The sequence below is a fragment of the Sitophilus oryzae genome, unplaced genomic scaffold, assembly GCF_002938485.1.
Source record: "Sitophilus oryzae breed Bouriz unplaced genomic scaffold, Soryzae_2.0 scaffold_1389_pilon_pilon, whole genome shotgun sequence".
In the NCBI taxonomy this organism is placed as follows: Eukaryota; Metazoa; Arthropoda; class Insecta; order Coleoptera; family Curculionidae; genus Sitophilus; species Sitophilus oryzae.
The window spans coordinates 638,859-664,615 of record NW_022146047.1 but is presented as its reverse complement, the minus strand read 5'-3'; the positions used below and the strand labels follow the sequence as shown (position 1 = coordinate 664,615).

Here is a 25,757-nt window from a genome sequence, read left to right as displayed (position 1 = left end):
AAAATCCGCGTTTAGGTATTGAAAATTTATTCGTGTTAAACACAGAATAACACAAATAAATTACAAGAAAAATAATAATGACAACAAAAATCAAAAATTCTTTTATAAGCAGTGAATACTTTGTATGATCGAAAAAAGTCGTTAAGATGGCTTGGAAAAGACGACTAATGACATTTACCATAATATTTTATATATGAAATAACAGCGACCTTCATTTCAAAGCCAACTCTGACTCCGTTTTTTGTTTAATCATATAATATTATATTAAATTGTTTAATGATAGAAAATCCGTATTATTAACGTACTGTAACAAAAATCCGTAAATCTACGAACTAATCCGTAGTTTTGGCAATACTGCCTCCGGCCACCACTCATTCTGTCGACTGGAAGCAGAACTACGGTACAGTATTCTTTATCCGCTGCGCTCTAAACGACTATCAGCGCGCAGCGACGCAGAACTGAACTGAATCTCGGACAGGTTGACAAGCGGCGACGGTTCGTCAGCTACATCTCGGACAGGTTTTATGCCATAAAATCGCCCATAAGGTTGCGTATCTTCTTATTTCTTCAATCAACGATAATACATACAGAACGAACAACAATTACTGAAATAGTTAGCAATACTGTGTTAGAAAATTTTAGGATTAGTCATTGATACTACATCATAAATGACCGCTTAAAGCATTTTTGCTCCCATAGATCCCTGACGAACAGACCGGATTTTTTTTTAGAAAGAGAAACAAGAGAACAAATCTTAAATGTAAGACAAATAGTGCAAAAGCATATAAATTTAATATTAAAACGTATTTATGCTTCGTGAACTACAGGAAGCCTTTTGATTGTGTAAAGTGGAAAATGCTGTGGCTAGTGTTGGAAAACATAGGAGTACCCAAACATATTATCTTCTTACTTAAAATCTTTATGAAGCGGAAAACTAAGTCAACAGCGCTCCCTCTGAGAAATGAAAAGTCATAAGTACTTTTCAAAAATATAATAATATGGCAGGTGCATCATTTAAAATAACAAAGATCCAACCACTTTATTACGAAGCGGCAATACTGTAACGCTGAAAATAATTTAGACAGATGGAGCAGATGCCTTTATGCAAAAATCCAAATTTTCCAAAAAATCCTTACTGGTTTTCCATAAACGTTTAACATATCATGGCCGCGAATCACCTTGTATAGCAAGCCCATAGAAAACATGAAAATAGAGAGTGACTCAAATTTGAAATTAACTTTTGGATCCTGGAAACTTTAACAGATACGAATAAGCTAAATCTATGGTAAAGTTTCGCAATTTCATGTCAATAAAATAAAATTTTGTAAATTAAAAAATTCCGAATACTCCCGGACCAGAATAGACCAGAAAAAAAAACGAAATATTATAAATTAATGTTTATTTGTTCAGGGCTTTTTTTTAATATAAAATTGAGCCACTTTGCATTAATTTGATCTCTTTCTATCATTTATGGTTTCCGAAATCCCAATACTCGTATTTGGAACTTTACTTAACTGTCTATAACTTCCTTATTTTTTAAGATATAACATTATTTATTAATAGTAATTTTTTATATAATCCGAAAAAATTAATTTCGGGAGACGATAATGCAATTTCATCGTCGTGTATAAAACAATATTTTTTTCCTAAGCTAGTTGTTAAAAATATTCAGAAATTATTATTTCAAGGAATTTATTACTACCAATACCTACAGGGGAATTTCGGTCACCAGCACTATGAGTCGCCTCTATGGAAGGATACTGAGGAACTTAATTGGAGAGGAATACTCCAGCTACGAAGAAGAGCAGAATGGTTTCAGAAGCGGAAGATCATGTACAGATAATATCTTTGCATTGAAACAGATCATCGAGAAGAAATCTGCAATGAACCTGGAAGTTCATATAACATTCATCGATCTACAAAAAGCATATGATACAGTGCCAATAATGAAATTATGGGAAGTATTGCACGAATCAAGAATTAACGCAGCTCTGATAAAAGCTGTACAAAATCTTTACCATGGAGGAAAATCACAAATAAAAACGGTCAACGGTCTCTCAGAGGAAATTTCTATCACTAAAGGGCTCCGACAGGGTTGCTGTATATCCCAACACTATTTAAAATTTATATTGCCAAGGCCTTACATCTATGGAAAAGAAAATGTAACGGAATGGGTATAGAACTAAATAACATATGCCTATACACCTTGCAATTTGCAGACGACCAGGCCATAATTGCAAACGACAAAGAAGACATGGAATATATGGTGCGGAAAATAATTGAAGAATATGCTAAATGGGGTCTCACAGTAAATACAGAAAAAACAAAATACATTCCAATTGAGCTAATACAAAAATCATATTTTGGACAATAATATGGAAATTAGGGCATGTGAAGATTACAGGTACCTGGGATCGATATTTACAGGAGATGGAACGGACGATAGAGAAATAAACAACAGAGTAATACAGGCACGAAGAGTTATCAGATGCATAAATGGCATTCTATGGAGCACTGAAATTACAAAAAACAGAAAATATAATATATACGAGACACTAGTTAAAAGCATATTACTCTATGGATGTGAAACATGGCGACTCACTGAAAGGAATAGAAGGAAATTAGAGACAACAGAAATGGACGCGATTAGAAGAGCAATGAGAATTTCACGGAGGGATAAGATCAGAAATGATGACATTAGACAACAGATGGGAATAGAGGGAACAATAGTAAATGATATAGAACAAAAACAATTAATATGGTACGGCCACGTTCAGAAAATGCACAATGCAAGAATTCCAAAACAAGTCATTCATTGGATACCACCTGGTAAACGAAAGAGAGGACGTCCCAAGAAAACATGGATGGAAGGACTAAGAAGGTCGATGAGCGAGAAAAATCTGACCGAAGATCAATGGGAAAATCGCACAGGGTGGAAGTTAGGCATCGGACAACGTCGTAGGACGTTCTGACCCGAATTATATATATATATATATATATATATATATATATATATATATATATATATATATATATATATATATATATATATATATATATATATATATATATATATATATATATATATATATATATATATATATATATATATATATATATATATATATATATATATATATATATTTATTACGAGTAGAAAAAATATTGTGCTGGGTTCAAGTTGGTTTCTATGTAATTTGACAAATAAATAAAGCTCCCTCTTTAGTTGTCAGTTTTGAATCAATATTTTTTAATTCTCTTCCGTGTCGATTGCTGATTGAATTAGAGCCAGAAATGGCTCAAAACGAAATAAGTAAATTACCAACAGATATTCAGGCTGAGGCGACAAACGCCATATCCAAACTACTTCCATTTAAATCCCGAATAACTTATGAAAAGGAATACAAAAATTTAAAAAAATGGAAGCAATTAAAAAACGTGCGTGAAGAAAGGGCAAGTGAAAACATACTTTTAGCATATTTTTCTGCAAAATCAAAGAAAATGCAGCCGTCCGTTTATCGTTTATGGTCGTACTATTCAATGCTAAAAAAGTACAATACTGGTCAATGAAAACATTAATATTTCAAGGTTAAGGATAAGCTATACCGTTTAAATTTCCGTAGTAGTATTGTAACATCTAAACTTTGTAGATATAGCAAGCTGATAACTTTCTTGAAGCAGTCATGTAACGGTTACAAACCGAAAAAATCAAAAATTTTAAACCCAGAAGATGTCATGAAATTTCTTTGCACTGCTTTTTTTGCATTTAATCTACCCTTGCGGTTAAAGTAGGTACTATTTTATCTACTATTTTTGATAGATATAAGGCAATTTTAACATTTGCTATGGAAAAAACAAACAAATTGAATTTCAAGGAAAACCATATATTACCTTTAAAAGAAACTTAAAGAATATAGACAGTTCGTTAAATTAAAGTAGATCTACATTCTATCGATTCCTGTGGGATTCAACCTGCAGTTTGAATTTTCGCTACGTCTTTAATCCTAAAATACGGCACATAGATTTTCCAGTGCCATACAAACTGTCTCAAATTCCTGTAGAAAACTTTCCGAACATGAAGAAAGGGAGCAAGCTGTTCGAAAGACCCAAAGATTTCAATTAAAAGTTAGGAAGTCACATAAAACAACCAAAAATAAAATGAAATATCTATGTAATGGCTGTAGTTTAAAAAAGGTTAAATCAATGTGTATAAGGTTGGTAGAAATTCTTCACGAAAAACGTACACCTGAAAATTTTGATCTATTTTAAAGTTTTATATAGTTTGTTCTCGTAGGCCGATTTTAATGATTTTTCAAGCAATGTGTAGCTAAATTTATTTGGATTTTTAATGTCTCTTTCTAAATTAAAAATAAGTTTCCTTCTGTCAATTTACGATTGTCACTAACACGAGATCTATCGATTAAAAATATTTTCAATACGAGGGCACTTCCGGAAATACCGGAATTTGAAACGGGTGCCCCCATTTTTTATTACATACCTAAATTATCTGTAAAATTCTATGAATGTTGATGTTAAACACTCTTTACCTAACATTAACCGTTATTGAAAAAAAAAATATTTACAATTTTTGGACGAAAAAAACTACCTGTCAAAAAAAATTGTATAGCCTATGTAAATGTCAAATTTAGTGACTACCACAGCTACTGTAAAGTCTATTTCAAAAATATTGTTTAAATGTCGTATCATAATGGCGGTAGCTGTCATGGAATTGAGCGATTAAAAAGTTATCATAATTCATTTTTTTCAACTTGAAACTCACTTTTTTAGTTCACTAGAGAAAAAGTTTTTTAATTCGTAACTTTTTAACTATACATATTCCTATATCTAATATAAATCGTTTTTAAATTATTTAAGATTAAGTTTAAAATCGTACATTTTTCTTGATTTTATCTAGCTTCCTTTGACATTAAGTGTCAAACAGGCAGACAATTTAACTGTCAGAAAGCGAATTGTTTGAATTTCTTGTAAATACTGCTGGTTAAAAAAGTTTAAAAAGTGTATTTATAAAAATATATCCCGTATTTTCGCCCTTTAGTGATATTTCATAGTTTATATTATTAATAATATATGATCAAAAAAAAACAGCGCAAAGTTGGCTTGGAAATTATGATAGATAACATACTGCTTTTTAAACAAAGTGTCACAATATGACATGGATCTATGATGATCTACGATTTATTTTAGGTATATATAGGAACATATATGTATAGCCAAAAAGTAACGAATTGAAAAGCCTTTTCAATAGTGAAATGAAAAAAGTGGCTTTCTATTTGAAAAAAATGATTTATGAATATTTTTTAATCGCTCAATTCAATGACAGTTGTGGCCATTATTATATGATATTCGAACAATTTAATTTTTGAAATGGATAGCCATATGTCTTCTCTATATGGCACAGTAGTTGTGGTAATCACTAAATTTGACGTTTAGACTATACACATATTTTTGACAGGCAGTTCTTTTCGTCCAAAAATTTTAAATATTTTTTTTTCTCAAAAACGGTTAATGTTAGATATAGAGTGTATAACATAAAAATTCATAAAATTTTACAGAGAATTTAAATATGTAATAAAAAAATTGGGGACACCTATTTAAAATAAAGAAGTTGCTGTCAACTTCCGGTATTTCCGGAAGTGCCGCCATATTGTAAATATTTTTAATTGATAGATCTCGTAAAACAATAATGGACAAAAAATCTCCGATCTAGATATTGTAGATCTCTAGAAACTTCTAATGCACGCTCAATCTGGGACACCCTGTATAATAATTATACTAGCTGACAATATGGATGAATGATCTACAGTGACAGAAAAATCAATTTGACAGTTGTTAGTAAGTAAATACGTACAATTTTCAATTAAAACGATAAAACAGTTGTTCAACTAGCGGATAAGTATTCAAGGAACGCTCCGAGGATACCGATAATCCGCAACTAAATCTCATTGTCTAACGGGCTTTCGGACAAACGATGTGCACTAAGTCTCGCCGGCTAAAAGGGACTTAAAATCAGGAAAGAGGATGGGAGGGAGAGGTGGTTACTTAACGAACTCACGGAGAAAGGTAGACTTTTGTTCGGAGATTTGTTTTTAATTACGCAGGTTTAATCGTATTTAGGAGATGGAATTTGGCAAAGTCTTTTGTCGTTTAGTAGTTGTCTCTCTCATTTAGTTGTTTTATTCGATTGTGGATTTACCGATAATCTCGGATCTTTTAGTTAGTATTAAAGAATTAAAGCGGCTGTACAGGGTGGCGCCTCTCATACGCCGCGGAGGTTCGAAGAAGAACGACAGTCTGTATTGAAATGAAATTTTGTAAGCATATGTAGGTTAATTCAGAGCACTTATTAAAATATAGAGAGTTCTCCAGGGTGTCCCCAAAAAAGTTACATATCAAAGTTGTGTTTGTTGTAATGGAACACCATATATATTAATTGCTTTTCGGATTCTGGGAGAAAAATAAAGATGAGTTTTATTAGAGTATAGACTAAAATATAAGATTTTTGACATATTTAACATTTTCTAGAAATAAAGAACAATTTTGAAATTACAATAGCAGCTATCTAAATTGGAATTTACCCGGTATAGCCTAATACGTATTTAAATTAACTATTGTACTTTAAATCAAATTAAAACTTGATCCAAAAAGTTACACAGGGTGAGACAAAATTAATATTGAACATTGGTAACCTTTAAAAGCATTTTACTCTTTTATTTTAAATGGAACACCCAGTACATGATTCCGATATTCAATGGAGAATTCATGTCTCTTAAAAATACTATTAAGGTTGTAGCCTACCCTTCAAACAAAGATTTTCCTAGATATTTTCATTTACATGATTTGATCTGAGTAGATCTTTATTGTTTGATAAAATCTAGGGTGGCTGTGATATGTCTGATGTTACTTCAATATAGCTGTCTAGGTAGTCGCAGTTTAAAAGCTAGTTATCATTTTGTGTCAGTTAAAACAAAAAATTCTCAGAAATTTGCCGAAAATGCAAATTTATCCTACATTAGAGAGAATTGATATGATTCTATTAGTTCAGTGTGCCAATTAATTCAGGGCACTTTGTAAAAATATAGAGTTCTACAGGGTGTCCCCAATTATCGTTACTTATCAAAGTTTTGTTTTTTATAATGGAACACCCTATATATTAATTGATTTTCGGATTCTGGGAGAAAAATAAAGGTGAGTTTTATAAGAGAAGTATATGGCTAAAATAAAAGATTTTTGACATATTTAACATTTTCTAGAAATAAAGAACAATTTTTAAATTACAATAGCAGCTACCTAAATTGGAATTTACCCGGTATAGCCTAATATGTAGTTAAATTAACTATTGTATTTTAAATCAAATTAAAACTTGATCCAAAAAGATATTAAATAAAATAAAAATTAATAAATTATATATTTTACCTAATTTATTATTAAATATTATAACTAACAGTTATTATTTCTATTAGTCCAATCTACAGCTTTTGCAAATAAAAAATAAAGGTATTTTAGATAATTACAGAAAAACTAATTTTAAAAAGATTTAACATCCTGTAACTCAAAACTATGCATTTCTATACCCATGTTTAGGAACTTTTTTTCATATTTTTTTACGAGGAATCGATGAGTACTTATTTAAAACTTTCGCAGGTTAATGATATTAAATTTTTTTAATGGTTGCTATTAGGCTTGGATAAAGACAAATTAATAAAATTGCGTTTATCTCATCAAGGAGACCGAAATCGACAAAAGATCAAGAGACAACTTTTAATCCGCAATAATCAGCTTACATTATTTTGCTAACAAGAGGAGAAAAAAGTCAGTGGCGTACATGTTTTTTTATAAAAAATATTCCAGTGATAACCCATATGCACGTCCCTGGTAAATATGTTGACACTTTTTTAGCTTTAAAATATGTCGCATTCATAATTATTTTTACCATCAAAATTTCATTCGAAACGCTAGAAGTACTTGGAAGAAAATTATAATAAATCAAAAAAATATTTAGATTTTAACCCCCTGTAGCTACCAAACAAAGCAGAATCGGACCTACATATATATGTTGATATGAAAAATTAATCTTATTTTTACGTGAGGAATCTCCCGACTAGGGTTGGCACATGTTTTTCAAACACCCTGAATACTAATTTATTAGGAGCATTCTTATGAAAATAATTTTACTTTTTTTTGTTGCAGGTTTAGCAGGAGAGAAGAACCTAGGTGTAATAGAGAAAATTAAATGATATTGTTTATACTATAAGCAGTGTTTCTAGATAAACGAAATATGTGCAGTGCCAATTATATGTACCTTTTAATGTATATGTATATAAATGAAAATAAATATGATTTATAGTACATTGTTGCTTTTTAGTTTGTCATTTTTGAAATACGTAATTCCTTATGGCTTAATTCTGAATTTATACAGGGCGTCCCAGAAATAAGTGCAAGTATTTTAACTGGTAGTATAGTTCGACCCCAGAAACATGCCTATGAGGTTTTTTTCGCGAGAAAAAAAAATTGAGTGGTTCTCAAAATTTTAGCAAAAAATCATTTTTTTTGGAAATTTTCAAAGTAAAATAACTCCGTTATTTTGGACTTATTTGAAAAACAACAAAGAGAAAATGTGTTTCTTTTATCAAGATCTACCACCCCTTAAAATACTTGCACTTATTTCTGGAACACCCTGTATAAAATAATATTCTATCAAAATATCTGCCTGTTCTTAAAAGCAGTTTGAAAAAAACAATGCTTAAAATACACCAACAATAATTATTAATTGTCTTCAGTTCTGAAAATGTTATTTTGGACATTTATTTGCAAATATTTCAAAAATGGTTAAAGAAATTAAAGAAATTTTATCAATTTTTCATTTAACAAAAATAATATTGAATTTACTTACCAAAAAAAGTGTTACAGTTTCAAGGGCACTGTCACACATTCTTATAAATATCTACAAAATTAACATTTTTTCTTAAGGTTCAATTGTAGCAGATATTTAATTTCAAACAAATTTATAAAATCGCAAAAATTTATAATAGGTGGTTGTCAATATTTGATTAACTTTTTTTAAAATTTGATTAGAGCCATCAACACACTAAAATTCAATTCTCTAGGACTCAATATACAGCAAATTATTGAAAATTTGAACACTCTATATAAAATCTCTAGTAAAGCATCGAATCTAATCTTGATTTCATAAAAAAATACATATCTACAGAAAACATTGCAAGTGTAGTAAATGGTTTGAACATCCTGTATATGACATAACTAAATAATAATTGTACTAAAAAACTCGATTTTATTAGTGCCAAGCACAAATCAAATTTTAATTTTCTAGTATAAGCCGTTTTTGGAACAAATAGGGAATTTTGTGATTTTGGTCCACCCTGTACAACTGAGTAGCTGTATTAAATGTCAAGTAGTAGCTGTATTAAACATCACATCATTTTTATTTGAACATCCCCCTTTATTTCGTAACCTATTTTGTAAGCAATCACTTCCAATTTTTTTTTCACTCTGCTATTTACACCCTGTACATTGATTACTAAGTCATTTCCCCATTGTAACAGACCAATTGGTGGTATTATATTTTTTATTAGTTAATTTTTTGTTAACATCGCTTTTTATTTAAAAATCAAAACTTCGAAAAACTTCAAATGCCATTCAAATAATATGGAAATATAACTTCAAATATTTGTCATAACAAAATAAACGAGTTATAACATTTCTTATATAGGTATATCTAAGCTTGAAAGATGACAATCAATCATCAAAATATTGATGAATAGAAAATATTTTCCTATATATAGATACACTATATTTTCATTACAATTATAACAGATAAACTAGCAAAATTAATTATCTAATATTAGGAGTATTCAAAAATCAAAAACTACAAAAAAATCACTTACCTGAAATAGCTGCAGTTAATAGGGCACTGTCTGTAACACACTTTAATAAATATTATACAAAAATTGTTCCTTATAACAAGGTTATAACTTATAACAACTGTAAAATATTTTCAACAGAGGTGGGAGCCATTCGATTTTAAAACAAATTCATCTATAATATTCAAAATCTCATTCGGATAAGGAAAAATACTAATTATATAATCAATATTAACGAATTTATACACTTTTACTATCTGATTCCTTACAAAAAGTTCAGAAAACACTTCACAATGCTTAAACAGAATACCGCAAGAATACCGTACATTTTAACAAGATTTTAACCATAAATTTTGACATATATTTTGTGATCAAAACAACTGAAAAACGACAGTTTCCATGACAACAGCGTACCGGCATTTGTACTGCGCAAAATACTCGAAGTTTTTTGTTTAGATTTAGAGAAATCTTTTTTGATGTAAATAATTTTGATACAGAGTGTCCCAAAATTTTAGATTTAATTTTGATACACTTTGAAGATAATAGATAACTTAAAATTTAGAATAAAAATAATTTAAAAAAATGTTACAAATAGTACAGAGTGTCTCAAAGATTAATTTAATATTTTTCTAAACCTACCATAGATATATTTATGTATATGGTAAAAATTAAAATAAAATAGAAATCTTTTTAAAAAGCATTATGTCTAATAGCCTCTTATAGAATGAAATAACAATATAATATTTTTTTAAACCTATGTTAGCTTATATCATACAGCTCGGAGGCTCCAAGGAGAATGATAGATTGTAATAATGGGTAAATGGGAGCATTAATACGGGATTCTACAGGGTATCCCCAAAAAATGAACGTTGGGCTTTTTGTAATACAGCACACATTTCTGAAAACGAAGAATACACTTTATATTTCAATAAAAGCTACCTAAATTGTAATAGAGACCCTTTGTACCTTGACATTTAGTTAAAATAACCATTGTATGTTAAGCCAAATTAAAATTTGAAGCTAAAATGTATACAGGGTGTGAAAAAATTAATATTAAACATTGGTCATATACCTTTACTTACCTCGGAAGGTTAAAATAAAACTCCAAATATATCTTATAAACTATAAACTTTAATATACATAACTGGCATACTTAATAACAAAAACAAAAAGTAAAAAAAAAAAACGAAAATACGTATTACGCCTTTTTGACCATCAGTTAGAGTAACTGATCTAGTAGTGAGTAACATTGAGTCTGATCTGACTAATAACAGTTACAAGTAACTGTTAAATAACTAGTAAATTATGTCTGGGTCTATTAGTAAGTTGTATTATTTAGTATTATTGATTTATATAACCATAATTTTATAATAAACAATCAATTGATAATACTCTGGGCCTAAAATATTAAATTTGTATTAGACTGTATTTATTTTTTACTTTTATACTATACGTAGGTTGCCTTTTAAGTTTTTACAATCGCTTGTTTCTTCGGTTATACTGGACACGTGGCAACCATGATACAAAGAAAACAAGGTATGATATTGCGCAGGTTTGGTCACTACGTCACAGGTGCTAACTGCACCATTGGTCGGAAAGCTCAGCGCGCCAATTTCAAATCGTCAAACTGATGACACATAAGAATGTGAAAATTACTTTTCAAATGTCAAGCTCAATAATTTGACATAACTTTTGAGGTTATGTCGTAATTCTTCCCTATTTTAGGTCTTTTTCTATTATATTATATTAGTGGCAATTGAACAAAACGGATATTTTTTTGTACGGCGTATGACGTCACAGGTGGTATGCGCAAACTGAACGAAATTGGAGCCGCTATCAATCAACCTTGTTTTCTTTGTATCATGCGTGGCAACCATTCCATTAGAGGATCGAAAAACTGTTAATGCCGAATGGTATACAACAATTTGTTTGCCAACGGTCTTTGATGAAATAAGGAAAAAGAACAAAAAACGTCGCATCATTCGTCATCACGACAATGCCAGATCTCATAAAACCCGTCAGACAACTGAATATTTGAAGGAGAAATACAACTTTCATTGCCCGTATTTACCCGATTTATCGCCTAAATTACATTTTCTTGTTCCCCACAGCGACTTTCATCACCTCAAGAAGCTGTTGAAGATGTCAAAATCATGTTTCTACGATATAAACTTGCTGAAAAATGTTTCCAGAATTGGTTTGAGTGTATGTAAAAATGTAGGTATAGACCTTAAGGACGAATATTTCGAAAAGCAATAAAACATTTTGTAAAAACTTAAAAGGCAACCTATATTATGTATATTATTTAATAAAAATATTTTATACTAGTCTACATTTTTTCCCCAAAATCTTCTTTACTTCGATGTTAAAAATAACCAAAAAATCGCTATAAACACAAAATTCAACTAAAAAAGCTTAAAATAATCTTGTAATCCATAACTATTATTAAAAACGAACCACAATAAGTTTCATTTATGATGAAGTGGTTAATATTGCGACGACTTTTTTATATTTCTACATCCGCGAGTCTTCAAAATCAGAATTAGTTCGCAACTCATCTGACTTCTGAGGTAAGGCGCAGCAGGCAAAAAAATCCAGCATGTTATTTTCTGCATCTTCTAATGTTTGCGGCAGGTGTTGGTTCAATGTTTCTGGCAGTAGAAGTGAAGATAGTCCACCAATAACTAGCATGGCTCCCATTATTATTAAGGGAAGAATGATTATATCTGATCCCTAAGGAAAAAGTTCGGAAAATAATGAAATTAGCAATAAAATGCAAGAAATTTTGCGCCAAAAACATAACGTTTGTGTATCTAATTGTGGTATCTAGATAACAACGTTCTTCATTTCTAGTTTTCAAAAAATAAAGGTATACTGGGTGTTTCAATACCCTGTGGTTTCAATACCCTGGTATATAATAGTGCTTCATTTGTCCGTTAGAGGGCATCAAATTTTAAAAAATAAACACATTTAATAAAATATTTGAAGAACCGGTATTCCGATTTGAATAGGATTTGTGTTACCTATGTTTTGCTAAATGTTTTAACATTTGATTTTCAATATCTATCAATATCTTTCAATATCTTTGTTCACGGAATATCGGAACACCGTGTAGGTATGGCCTTATAACAAATTATTAAAAATTGTTCATATTTCTCTTCCTTATTTAACATCTGTTTATTTTTAGCTTAGCAAAATAAACTTTGCTACGAAAAATAAATAGCCCTACTTAAGAAAGGCGTAAAAGACAATTGGTTTAAAACTTTTGTAACTTGACCTAAATAAATTATGGCAGTATAATCTGAGCAATATTTTCGGGAAACTTTACCAGAATAAATTACTTTAACAAAGACAGAAAAATATTTTCGTTTAATAGTTCAATTGTCTTAATCATAAAAGAGCATCTTAAGATAGTATATTCTTTTTTATTTATAAACTGTGTTTTAACTATTATATTTTTCTTGTTTGTTTAAAAATATCTGGTTCTATTATAATCGATTCTAGTAAAATTACAATCATGGCTGGGAAACTTAAATGGAAACGACAGTTCATTAAAAAAAAAATTTCCTCCAACCACCAGAATGCCCAAAATTCCAAAAGTGTCAATATCATCAACGAAAATATATCCATCCAATAATTTGATTTTCAACTGACACGGGACGCTTTTGTTGTGAGTTTACTGTTTGATTTCGTTTTGATTTTTTGAATAATTATACAATTAAATTCCTAACTTCAGATTATAAGTCTTTTATCTATGATTACAATGTACTATTAATTTTTTTATAATGGATAAAATTATATTAATTAATGTATTTCATAATTCCATATTTTCATTCTTGCCAAGTTTGATATATTAAATTATTTAGTAATAACCAAATTATCAGTCGCACTTAATTATGTTTACCAACTATAAATATTTACCAGTTAGAGAACTAGCTAATTTCCTATAAAAAAATTATAATTACTGCAAAAATTTTTGATAGTAGAAAAGTGTCAACACTATTTATTAGAAATAAAAAAAAATTGTAGAGTGTACATATTTTTCATAAGGTAGAGGAAAGGTAACCAAATATGGAATAGTATCAATAATATGAAATATCGCAATTTTTCGGAAAGTATCTCTTTCCATCTTTATACTCACGTGAAGGTGTGCCTTGTCATTCAAATGGGCTTGGTGGCCACAGCGAGAGTGTTTTCTTTCAGCGCAATGAGAAAAGTTTTTAAGGTTTTTAATAAAGTTAGTATTTCTTGACATGTGATTGAAAATAATATTGTATATTATTAATAGGCGTGTACCCGCGACGTCGTTCGCGTCGAATTAATCATTTGTAATGGTGATGATAAAGCAAAGCAAGAATTTCCATTAACATACAAACTGGATAAAATTTTCTCACATTTATGTCAGCATGAGAAAAAACAATATGGGGATATTATTATATTTTGGCGGTTACTAAATATGATAGATAAAAATCATTTTCACCCCATTTCACTGGCGTTTTCACCCTCTTGGAATTTGAGATTCGAGAAACACCTCCTTATCGAACCTCTACACCCCACAGTCAAGCCATTTGCCAAAAATCAGCTTTAAACGTCAAACAGTTTAAGCAGAATCGTGATTACTCAATGCTCATATTTTATGAAACACCCTGTATACATTTTTAAAAAATCTTGAAATATGTAAAATATACGTGTTTAAGAATTTTTCCGAAAAACTTACCGATTTTTAAATAAAAAATATTCTAATATTTGAGGGGTAGTTTCACCCCCTTAGAGTTCGGTTTCGAAAAATCCCTTCTTATCCGAACTTCTACACCCTAAAGTCAATCCGTTTTCCAAAAAATCAGCATTTTACGTCAAGCTTTTTAAGCAGGATCGCGATTAATCAATGACCAGATTTGCGAAACACCCTGTATACATTTAAAAAAAATCTTAAAATATGTAAAAAAACAAAATAAAATATACGTGTTTAAGCATTTTTTTGGAAACTTGACTTTTTTTTAAATAAAAAATATTGTAATGTTTGGGGGGTGGTTTCACCTTATGGTTTCACACCCTTGAAACTGGAATTTCAAAAAATCCCTTCTTATCGAACCTCTACACCCTAGAATCAACCTGTATGCCAAAATTGAGCTTCTTTCGTTGAGTGGTTTGAGCAGGATCGTGATTAATCAGTGAGTCAGTCATTTAAGGATTTTATATATTAGTATAGCAGATGACAATGCATTTTGTTTGCAGTTTAATAAAAAAAAATTGATATATACGTTTTAATTAGTTTGAAGTGTTTTATAGTGGCTATTCCATATTTAGGTGCCTTTATGTTCAATTTGTTGTTGAGGAAATTTTATACTTCAAATTATTATATGTAACAGAAAACAGTCAGTTATTAAATTATGTGCAACTGTATGACTGATAGTAATTAAGAATAAAATGTTTTTATTTACAGTACCTCTTTTTTTATATAACACAAAAACTAAATCTATACTAATACAGGGTGGCCCATCGAAAACGTTCCGCAAGGCATAACGGCCAGGGTATTTTTTTTTCAAAAAATCCAAAAACACGTCAATTTTGTTTGTGAGGGAGACAACTTTTGCCCCAAAAATGATTGTAAAATCTTCAACCCTCTAAGCGGGGGTGTCATCCCCCATTTTTTTTTCAAATGGGAAGGGGGATCAAGTTGTACCGCAATGGAAAGGGACTTCTATTAAAAAATCTAAGGATTGAAGTTTGAAAAGTTTATTTAACATTTATCAGAGTAAATGATAAGGATAAATTCCTTCGATTAATTTGCTATTTTTTCTTATTATTTCTAAATGTTTACGCATTTTTTCACTTGCCTCAAGGTTGAACGATCAGGTGCGGTAGTTGCTAAATAGCTGTTCTGTGACTTGTGCGTTGAAGTTCTTCTCAATATCGTTAAACTTTTTAACAATTATGGTGTACTCACTTGCAGAAAAAGTGGAAATAATCGAACTTTATTTTAAAAATAAACTTTATTTTAAAACGTCTTCGTTGAGTTCTTGTACCAACTGAATTTTGTACGGGTGGAACTTGTTGAACTGTTTTTTTAATATCCTTTGGACGCTTGTACGATACACGCCGGTCTCATTGGCTAATTTTCTTGTAATTACTCAGCGTATTTATCCATGGCAACTTGGCCCAAACCTCCATAGCTTCATTTACTACAGGATTTTCCCTATGCCTCTGTTTATTCATAACGGAACCAGTTTCGCGAAATTTTGCTACTAACTCGCGAACAATTTTGCCATAAAGGTGTTTGTCAGGATGGCGTTCATTGAATATCTGCGCAAACCGATTGCCACATTCATTATTTTTAAAATAAAGTTCGATTATTTCCACTTTTTCTGCAAGTGAGTATACCATAATTGTTAAAAAGTTTTAACGATATTGAGTAGAACTTCAACGCACAGGTCAAAGAACAGCTATCTAGCAACTACCGCACCTGATCGTTCAACTTTGTAGCAAGTGAAAAAATGCGTAAACATCTAGAAATAATAAGAAAATACAGCAAATTGGTCGAATGAATTTATCCTTATCATTTACTCTGATAAATGTTAAATAAACTTTTCAAACTTCAATCCTTCATATTTTCTCAATGACTCGACCGATTTTCAAAAGCGAAGCGGGAAAGTATAGAGAATAGAAAGCCCTTTTCATTGCGGTACCATTTGACCCCCCTTCCCTTAGATGGATGCCTAGGATGCCTTAGAAAAAAATTGGGTGATGACACCCCCGCTTAGAGGGTTGAAGATTTTGCAATTATTTTTGGGGCAAAAGTTGTCCCCCTCACAAACAAAATTGGCGTGTTTTTGAATTTTCTGAAAAAAATGACCCTGGCCGTTATGCCTTGCGGAACGTTTTCGATGGGCCACCCTGTATATAAAATCCTTAAGTGATTGACTCACTGATTAATCACGATCCTGCTCAAACCATTCAACGTAAGAAGCTCAATTTTGCCATACAGGTTGATTCTAGAGTGTAGAGGTTCTATAAGAAGGGATTTTTCGAAATTCCAGTTCTAAGGGGGCGAAACCACTCCTCATATATTACAATATTTTTTATTTAAAAAACGGTCAAGTTTCCGAAAAAACGCTTAAACACGTATATTTTATTTTGTATTTTTATATATTTTAAGATTTTTTAAAAATGTATACAGGGTGTTTCGAAAGATCTGGTCATTGATTAATCACGATCCTACTTAAAGTGCTTTACGTAAAAAGCTGATTTTTGGAAAACGGATTGACTTTAGGGTGTAGAGGTTTAATAAGAAGAGATTTTTCGAAACTCAAATTCTAAAGGGGTGAAACCACCCCTCAAATATTTAAATATTTTTTATTTAAAAACCGGTGAGTTTTTCGGGAAAACTCTTAAACACGTATATTTTATTTTGTTATTTTACATATTTTAAGATTTTTTAAAAATTTATATTATATTATAAATTTATATTATAAAATATGACCATTGAGTAATCACGATTCGGCTTAAACTGCTTGACGTTTAAAGCTGATTTTTGGCAAACGGATTGATTGTGGGGTGTAGAGGTTCGATAAGGAGGGGTTTCTCGATTGTTTTTTCTCATGCTGACATAAATGTGAGAAAATGTTATCCAGTTGTATATTAATGGAAATTCTTGCTTTGCTTTATCATCACCATTACAAATGAGTAATTCGAAGCGAACGAAGTTGCGGGTACACGCTAGTGAATTTATAAATGGTATTCCATATTTGGCTTCACTTTCCTCTAAATATTAAAAAAAGTAATTTAAGTCATATTGTTATTTCCAGCAAAAGTAAATAGTGAAATAAACCACAATAATTATAAGTTTCATGATGCCTTCTTTAAGGTACATTCAGGCTGAGAGCGTCGAGCGTCGCGTCGCTTTTGCGTCGCAAAAAAGTTGTGTTATACATACATACTGTTTTTTACATTTCTAGTTTGTAAAATGGCTTTAATAAGAGAAATTTATTTAATTTTAGTATTAGAAATGTCATATTCTGCAGTTAAAAACATACAAAAAATTTGGAGAACCTACCTAAAAAAATAAAGAGACAATTAAATAATGATATTTTAAAAATTTCAAAAATTTAGAATAAAAGTAGATATAATTTCTTTAAATAGCCGATTACGCACGTTAAATTTCTATATTGTAACAAATTTGCGTTCCAAAGTGCATGTCTTGCCTAGACTTGAATGATTTCGAACCACCGAACGCTACAAATCTCGCCGAAAAACAATTCAGATTGAACTCAACGCCCGACGCACAGTGGCTCTTGCATGTTAAAGAGCGGCCATAAGTGATTTTGGAAAAATTTAACTATATGACACATTGTTAAAATTTTTGAATAGTAATAGCATTGGCTTAAAAAAAACAACAAATATTTTTAATAAAATTTGTAACCATGTTTTTTTTTCTCTTAAACCCATCACATTTAATGGTCTTTTTCGCTTAGTGATAGCAAATAAGAATCTAAATATTCCTGGAGGCTTTAAAAAACCCGAGATGATTAATATTTTAAATATTTTAAAGAAAAGGTTTTCTCTACTTTTGGACTATTACTAAGAAAGTTCTGAAATTATTATTATGTATTAATTTTTCATTTTTTTAAACGTCGTTTTTATCCATATTTTCATAGTTTTCAAAATACCAAAAAATAGTATCGACGCGGATCGACGTTTCCTCTTATCACAAAAAATATTGTTTGAGGAATGTATTTGTTTATAAACAAAATATGGTCTGCCGAATTCTGCCTATTCATGCGATATATCTATTTGAAGTAGTCCGTGTTTCTCAATAGACCGCAACCCAATTTTAAGTTACGTTTTTTCAGAAAAGACAATAGTCGAAAATATTCACGGTATGCCACAAATCAAGATGTTTTTAATTGTCACCTGATATCCTCTGACCCTTATTTGGCTGCATTTCGGCATATGTGGAAGAAAATGAATGTTTAGAGCTGGATGATGAAGCCAAAAAACTCCTTTTATAGACCATATTACTGAGTTGGTTGAGAATATGCTTTCTTACATAAATATTATTTACTACTTTTACGTTCAGAGTTTTAATGGTGGTTTAGTTTTTTTTGTTTTGTCAAATATATATTTTTTTAATTTTATAGGTACTTCAGGTTTATTTTAGTACTGTTTAAAGTTTCTCTTAAATATGGAAATCACTTTACAAAATAAAACTTTTTTACAAAAATAATTAAATTATAAACACTTCTTCGTCTGCATATAATAGTATCTTGTTATTATATTTTTTCACGGGGGAACAAGAAGTGATTTTTAAAGAATTTATAAACTTATCTCTTTCACCTTTCACTTCCTCACCCAATTCAAACATTTCCCAAAATCCATCCCCCACATTCACCCTTTAAAGGAGGGGGCGTGGGGCTGTTAATGTTAGAAAAACATTTTTTGGAGTTCACCAGAAATCATTACTAAGCGATAACGGTAAATCTACAGGTGTGTACCTTTACCGATATTATTAAGTGACACGCTTTACAAAAAAAATAATTTTTGCAGTCATAATTAGACCGGCGTTTTGCTAAAATTCAATTAAAATTATAGAAAAACCTATAGATATTTTTCTTTTCGCCATAAATAAAGCAGCTGGGCTACAAATTACTTATTAAAGTATTTTTTTCTATTTATGACCGCTATATCCCTATACCTCGATCCACTGTGCGACGCTCAGCGGACGCCAGCGCAACGCCAAACGCGACGCTGTCTGCCTGAACGCTCTAATTTAAGTGAATTGATTCCGTTTTGACGCTAAGCGGACGCGACGCGACGCACTCAGCCTGAATGTACCTTAAGCATTTTTCTATTGACGTTCGTTTGAACCTTTTATTCTATACACTAAGTTTATATTCCTATATTGTAACAAGTTTGCGTTCCAAAGTGCATGTCTTGCCTGGACTTGGATGATTTCGAACCACCGAACACTATAAAACTCGCCGAAAAACTATTCAGATTGAACTCGACGCCCGACGCTCAGCGGACGCTAGCGCAAGGCCAAACGCGACGCTGTGTGCCTGAACGGTCTAATTTAAGTTAAATGGATTGATTCCATTTCGACGCTACGCGGACGCGAAGCAAACGCGGCCCGACGTTCGACGCTCTCAGCCTGAATGTACCTTAAGCATTTTTCTATTGACGTTCGTTTGAACCTTTTATTCTATACACTAATTGTATCACTTGGCGCATCTATTTCTGCCATAAGTTAAAAACATCAAAGGACACAATTTGCTTTTAAGCTCACTGCGCTTTTATATCTGATAAATGAAATATTCCATTGCAATAAGCTTGCTGCTTTTATGTATTTTTTCCTTAAAAATTCTAATTGGGATAAAAGAAGCCAATATGCAACTTTTAATGGCATTTGAACATAAGAAATCCCACGTAAATTTAAACATGAATAAGTTTTCCATCTTATTTTAGAGGAAGTCATGTATAAAAGTATACTATTCAATGACTACTGTAAAATGCACATTACACACGAATGAATAATTGCGCACAAGGCTCGTAGCGACGCGACGAGTGCTGCATTCCATGAGTGCATAATGTAGTGTCATATAATATGTATTATAGAATACAAATTACTTACTATATTTTACCTACGACCACACACTATAATATACCGTGCTGGCAACTGTTACTTTTGGGTCGGTATTTACATGTGTGGGAGTAAATCGCATAGGAATCTTATTAAGTCGGAGTGAGAGAAATGTGACGGTGTGCTGTTGCGGCGCACAGTAGTTCCCTCCCTTATAAAAATTTGGCCAAAACTCAATATATCGAAAAAAATTATTTTGATCATATATGATCAAATATTTTATAATCTATATTTAAAAACATGAAAGGTTTGTTATAAAAATATATTTTGGAAAAATGCACTTTAGAGCACCTATGTAATAACATTTTATATACAATAGTCTAAAAAAGCATTTAACTATTTTTGTATCGACAATGAATAAATTACTCGCTTAGTGTTTTCAAAATAATATAAAATAGTGCATATTATAATTAGACTATACTGCACGTATACTTTCCTTATATAATATCAGTTTTGATAAATAAAATGAAAAAAAAAATAATACTAACCATTTCAAAATATCAAAATATATTGTACTTTGAAATATATTTTTATACATAACTAAATCAAGGATATCGAAGCTGAACTAAGTGATTGTTTTTAACTTAAATGAAACTTCATAATGTCTTTTTTAAGAACCATGTCAAATTAGCTGCTAATATCTGCTATTCAGCATAAATTGTCTTCGTAAACAAAAGTTTTATATAAATGTTGCATGGCTAAGAAATGTGCATTTAAAAAATTGAAATAGAGTATTTTAAATATTACATTGTTAGCCACGCCATAAAAAAATAACCGGCACACATTAATGTGAGTTTTTCTTCACAAATTTATTCTCGTTTCTTTGGTGTTAAGAAAATATTGGTAAAGTTCAGGGTATTAACATAGTATAGTACTAGATATTAACAAATATAAATTAACTTCAGGTTTTAACCAATTTTCGGATATATGTAGGTACCTACTATTATTAACCAAAATTTTAATAAAGAAGAAATAGCATGGCAACACCGCATAGTTTTCCAAATAAAAATAGTGTCCTATATGCACAATTTTATGCTGAATCGAATTATGTACAGAAAAATGGGAGCTGTGATTTAAAAAAGACAACGCTTTATCATTACTTTTTTTGATACCCTGTATATAACAAAATATTTTTAGGATATGCACTGTTATAAACCATGCAAATATCTATATAATACTTTTTTTCATATTTTCGTCTACAACGATGATATTGGACTTTCTCACACTAATAGGCCACTCTGTATCTATCTATTTATTAGCTTATGAACTATATACCGGTTATGTTCTAACCATTCTTCAATCTGTTTTTTTTTTCAATTTTTGTTAAATACCTTTATAAAGTAATACCCTTGTAATTATTGGTAAATAAATAACACTTTTAAATTCTAATGAACCATCATCATTGAAAACGCCTAATGATAAAGAACTTTTTTTATATGTTAGGCAACTCCAAACGCCTAAATATTTATAGATTTACTAAAAAATATTAACTGATACATTCATTTTCACTGATATAATAAAATACAGGTTTTGGCCACGTACGTCCATAAGAGCGAACCAGTGTGCGGCGTTGCCGGTACGCCTTTCCCTATCAACTAAAGTAAAATCACGATTGCAAACCTATTATTTTTGAAAAACTTTTTGTCCGAAAAGATAACTAGATAAATTCATTAGATATGTTTCTGAGCATGTGAAATGGAATTATAAGGATATCGTTAGGGTGTATATTTTTTTATAACGAGAAAACGTCAGTAATTGCGATAATTTAACAACGAAACTTTTTAACACATAACACGCCGTAACTTAAGGACTACTTTAGATATTAAAACTTTTTTATTTATTTTGAAGATCGGATCTTTTACAATATGTTTAAATAAGAAAAATTCGATCAGGTTGTTTTTTCCGTTCATAGATTTCAAACAACACATTTAGTTTTAGTGCATAACAATTTTCAGCAATCGTGTAACTTTTTTATTTATAAAGATTTTCACATACTGTCTGCGAAGAAAATATAGCAGAAATATTTTTGAAAAAACTACAATCGATTATTTCTAACAGATTTTGAGATATCGATTTTTGAATTCAAAGTTCTAATAGCGCGACCACTGTCGAACACCAATTCAATTCCACTTATTTTTTCCAAAAATGCAAGTATTTCTAACTTGCACTTAAATTTTTTCAAGCTATAGGGAAAATTATGACGACTTGTTAATAAATAAACAAATAAAGCATCACGAGACGTAATTAAATCATGTACACCTTTCCCTAGAACTTTAACGTATAGCCGGATCTTTACTCAATAATTTATATCGATATACATCAATAATTTCACATAAATCAAAATAATTAATGTAAAAACTGCTTTATGTAAAAAAACATATGTGTCTTTTTTATCTGAGACCGTTTTCCTCCGACATTTATAAGCTACATGTTTTAAAATATATTTTTTATAATATTTATGTTTAAACATCAATAATAGATAGTCACAACTCCAAAAAAAAAAATATTTTGTTCATAAAACACCGTAAATACGATGCCAAACATTAAAAAATAATTCATTCATCATGAATTATTTTTTAATGTTTGGCATCATTTTGAAATCATAATTTTGAATGGCATGATGCACACGTCTATATAAAATGTACAAAAAAGAACGTAGTGACACCACGGGAACAGAATATATGATAAAATTAAATCATTTCATTCCATTAAACTAAATTAAAATATAAATCTGTAAATATAAGATACCCACATTTTAATTTCACTCCACAAGAATCTTGTATTTATTTAACAATATTACACACCCTTTAACCTTTAACCCTTTTTTAACTCACCAGATAATTGACCAGGGGGATGAATATAGGTCCCAGCATGCCAACGACCGAGCTCAAGGACATGCCCAGGCCCCTGACCACGGTCGGATAGAGTTCGGAGGCCATCAAGGGCAGCACCACAAAAGCGGACGAGATTCCCATTTTTCCCACACAGTACAGGGTCAGGGTCGTCGTGTAATCTAGAAATAAAATTACTTGATGATATGACAATATTATATTGTTTTATTAGAAGTAAAAATGCCACTTTTTATGGCGAGGCTGTACGTTTAATTTGTACGTTTGACATACAAACCTGGGGGCATAAAATGTCATTTTTACTCCGAATAGACCATGCTATTTTTTTCAAATGCCACAAAAAAATTTTTGGCGACTGCCGCAGGACTACCAATGACTGCCAACGACTGCCAAGAAAATGTACATGTAATTCCAATAGTGAGACACCCCTCGGTAATTCTATATCGAGAAACTCTATGGTTACTTTCATTGAATTTGACACTTTATGTCAGTTTAATAATATATTTTGGTACTTTTGTGCTTAGGTGTTAAAATGACCTTTTTATATTGTCAATCACATCGCAAAATATAATACTTTTAGACCAGTCGACAAGTGGTTTTAGGTGGAAATAATTAGAGGCAAGCTGCAATAACACTTATTTTCTTTGTTTTCCTTTGTTGAATACTCTACTAAATTTGCACGGTCTATCGATCCCGGATTTGGCCGCAATATTGGAAAATCCTGTAAAATTATGACATTTTTATGTTTTTTTTAATAACTCGGTCTGGGTGCACTTTACAGAAAATTTGAAAGAGACCAAAAAGAAATCTATTTAAATTCTCTACAAAAAGTTCCTATTCACCGATTTCGTGCATGAACAGGTTAACGAGATACAGGCGCTTAAATACAAAGCATATATTGGCTCAAGTTTCGTTTAGCCGAAATCAGTTATATAGAATATGGGTTTATAGGATGATTCTATACAAGAAAACTAGCACTACATAATTTGATTTTTGCCGCGGAAATTCTTTGCTTTTGAGTAAACTCGAATTTTTAATTTTTCTATTATTAACTAAAATTTAAAACTTTACGGTGTTTTTAATAGTTTTTTTCATTATAGAATGACGTAAAAACATTTAATATAACAATGTGATCTAATTTTTATTCGAAAATATATTTTTATCACAATAATTTTCATTGATTTTTCCGGGTTTAGAAGTGCCGAAATGTGATAGGAAGATAAAAACTACATATTTTTGTTTGATTAATAATTTGCTATAACTTTTCTATATAACTATTTCCGCGGAAATCTATCATAAGGGCGGTGTAATGGAAAATCTTCAATATTAAGTTTTCCATAGTATTCTCAACTATTTTGCATACTTTCGGTTTGGTTTTAGTTGGTTTGGTTTAGTTGTCGTTTTTATGCTTTATTGACAATTGTTTTTAAATTTTCGCATTTGTTGACCATAGCGATATTAAGTTGATAAGAATAGATAATATTCATTGATCTGTGTCAAAGGTCGGGAAGAAGATCACTGCATAGTGGTGAAACAAGGCATTTCCGCGGATTTTCATTTTTGTATCGGTGCTTAAAAATAAGTCTACAATATAAAATAATATTAGTTTTTTATATATCTCATTTCGTTACTTGTGAACCATATTCAAAAAAATGGCAACAGCGCATTTCCGCGGAATTTTATTTTCGTATTAGTATTTACCTGTGGTATTTACAAAGACGTCTAAAATATGAAATAACATTAATTTTTCATGTATGTCATTTCGTTACTTTTAAACCGCATTCAAAAAATGGTGACGCGTTTCCGCGGCAAAATTTTTTCAGTAATATACTGCCTGAGGTACCTAAATGACAAAAAAATTGTTTTTTCTTTTTTAACAGATTTCGGCTAAACGAAACTTGACCCCATATATTTTCTAGTGGTTCATTTAATATGAGAAACTGATTCTATGTAAATTTGAATAATTTGCCAGTACAAATTTATGTTTTTCTTGTGTCCGTTTCTACACCACCTGGCGGTAGAGCACTCAGCGCACTTTTTTTAAGTGGTTTCCTCTATAGGCCTAATCCTAATCTTTGTGCCGGAATATGTAGTATAATGAAACACTAAAACTATAAGTCGCCCGAACTGGTTTGTGTAATTGACCGCAACCCGGCTGCCGGCCGTCTCACGCTGTTGTCGAATAGATCAAGTATCAAATTTAACGCTAGCGCACATTAAGATGTATTTAAAAAAAATTGGCGCCGGGATGCACGTATAGCCGCCCATACTAAAATATGTTAATAAGAAGTTGGAAGGCAGTTTTTTTAGTTTCAGAGTAAACGAATTTTTCCAATTTTGGTCCGCGGTTATTTCCCCTATCCGCCACCTGGA

The 25,757-nt window shown here is 30.7% G+C and overlaps 2 protein-coding genes across 8 annotated transcripts in view; one reads left to right on the top strand and one right to left on the bottom strand.

Annotated features, from left to right (window-relative positions):
- Positions 1–8,365, top strand: part of LOC115875507 (prolactin-releasing peptide receptor-like) — a 329,200-nt gene extending 320,835 nt beyond the window's left edge. The window contains exon 13 of the mRNA XM_030890983.1: positions 8,209–8,365. The gene's annotated coding sequence lies outside the window, so the exon portion shown is untranslated. The remainder of the gene's footprint in view (positions 1–8,208) is intronic.
- LOC115875498 (beta-alanine transporter) overlaps positions 1–25,757 on the bottom strand; it is a 934,216-nt gene that overhangs the window by 336,915 nt on the left and 571,544 nt on the right. For 4 of the 7 annotated variants that reach the window (XR_004049013.1, XR_004049014.1, XM_030890969.1 and 1 more), the window contains exon 8: positions 23,370–23,548. Coding sequence is in view for 5 of the 7 variants with exons in the window: in XM_030890969.1 (XP_030746829.1) it covers positions 23,370–23,548 (179 nt within the window). In the remaining 2 variants the exon portion in view is untranslated. Of the gene's footprint in view, positions 1–11,649; positions 12,633–23,369; positions 23,549–25,757 lie in introns of those variants that run through there. The other 3 variants (XM_030890970.1, XM_030890971.1, XM_030890968.1) reach the window with 2 other exon arrangements.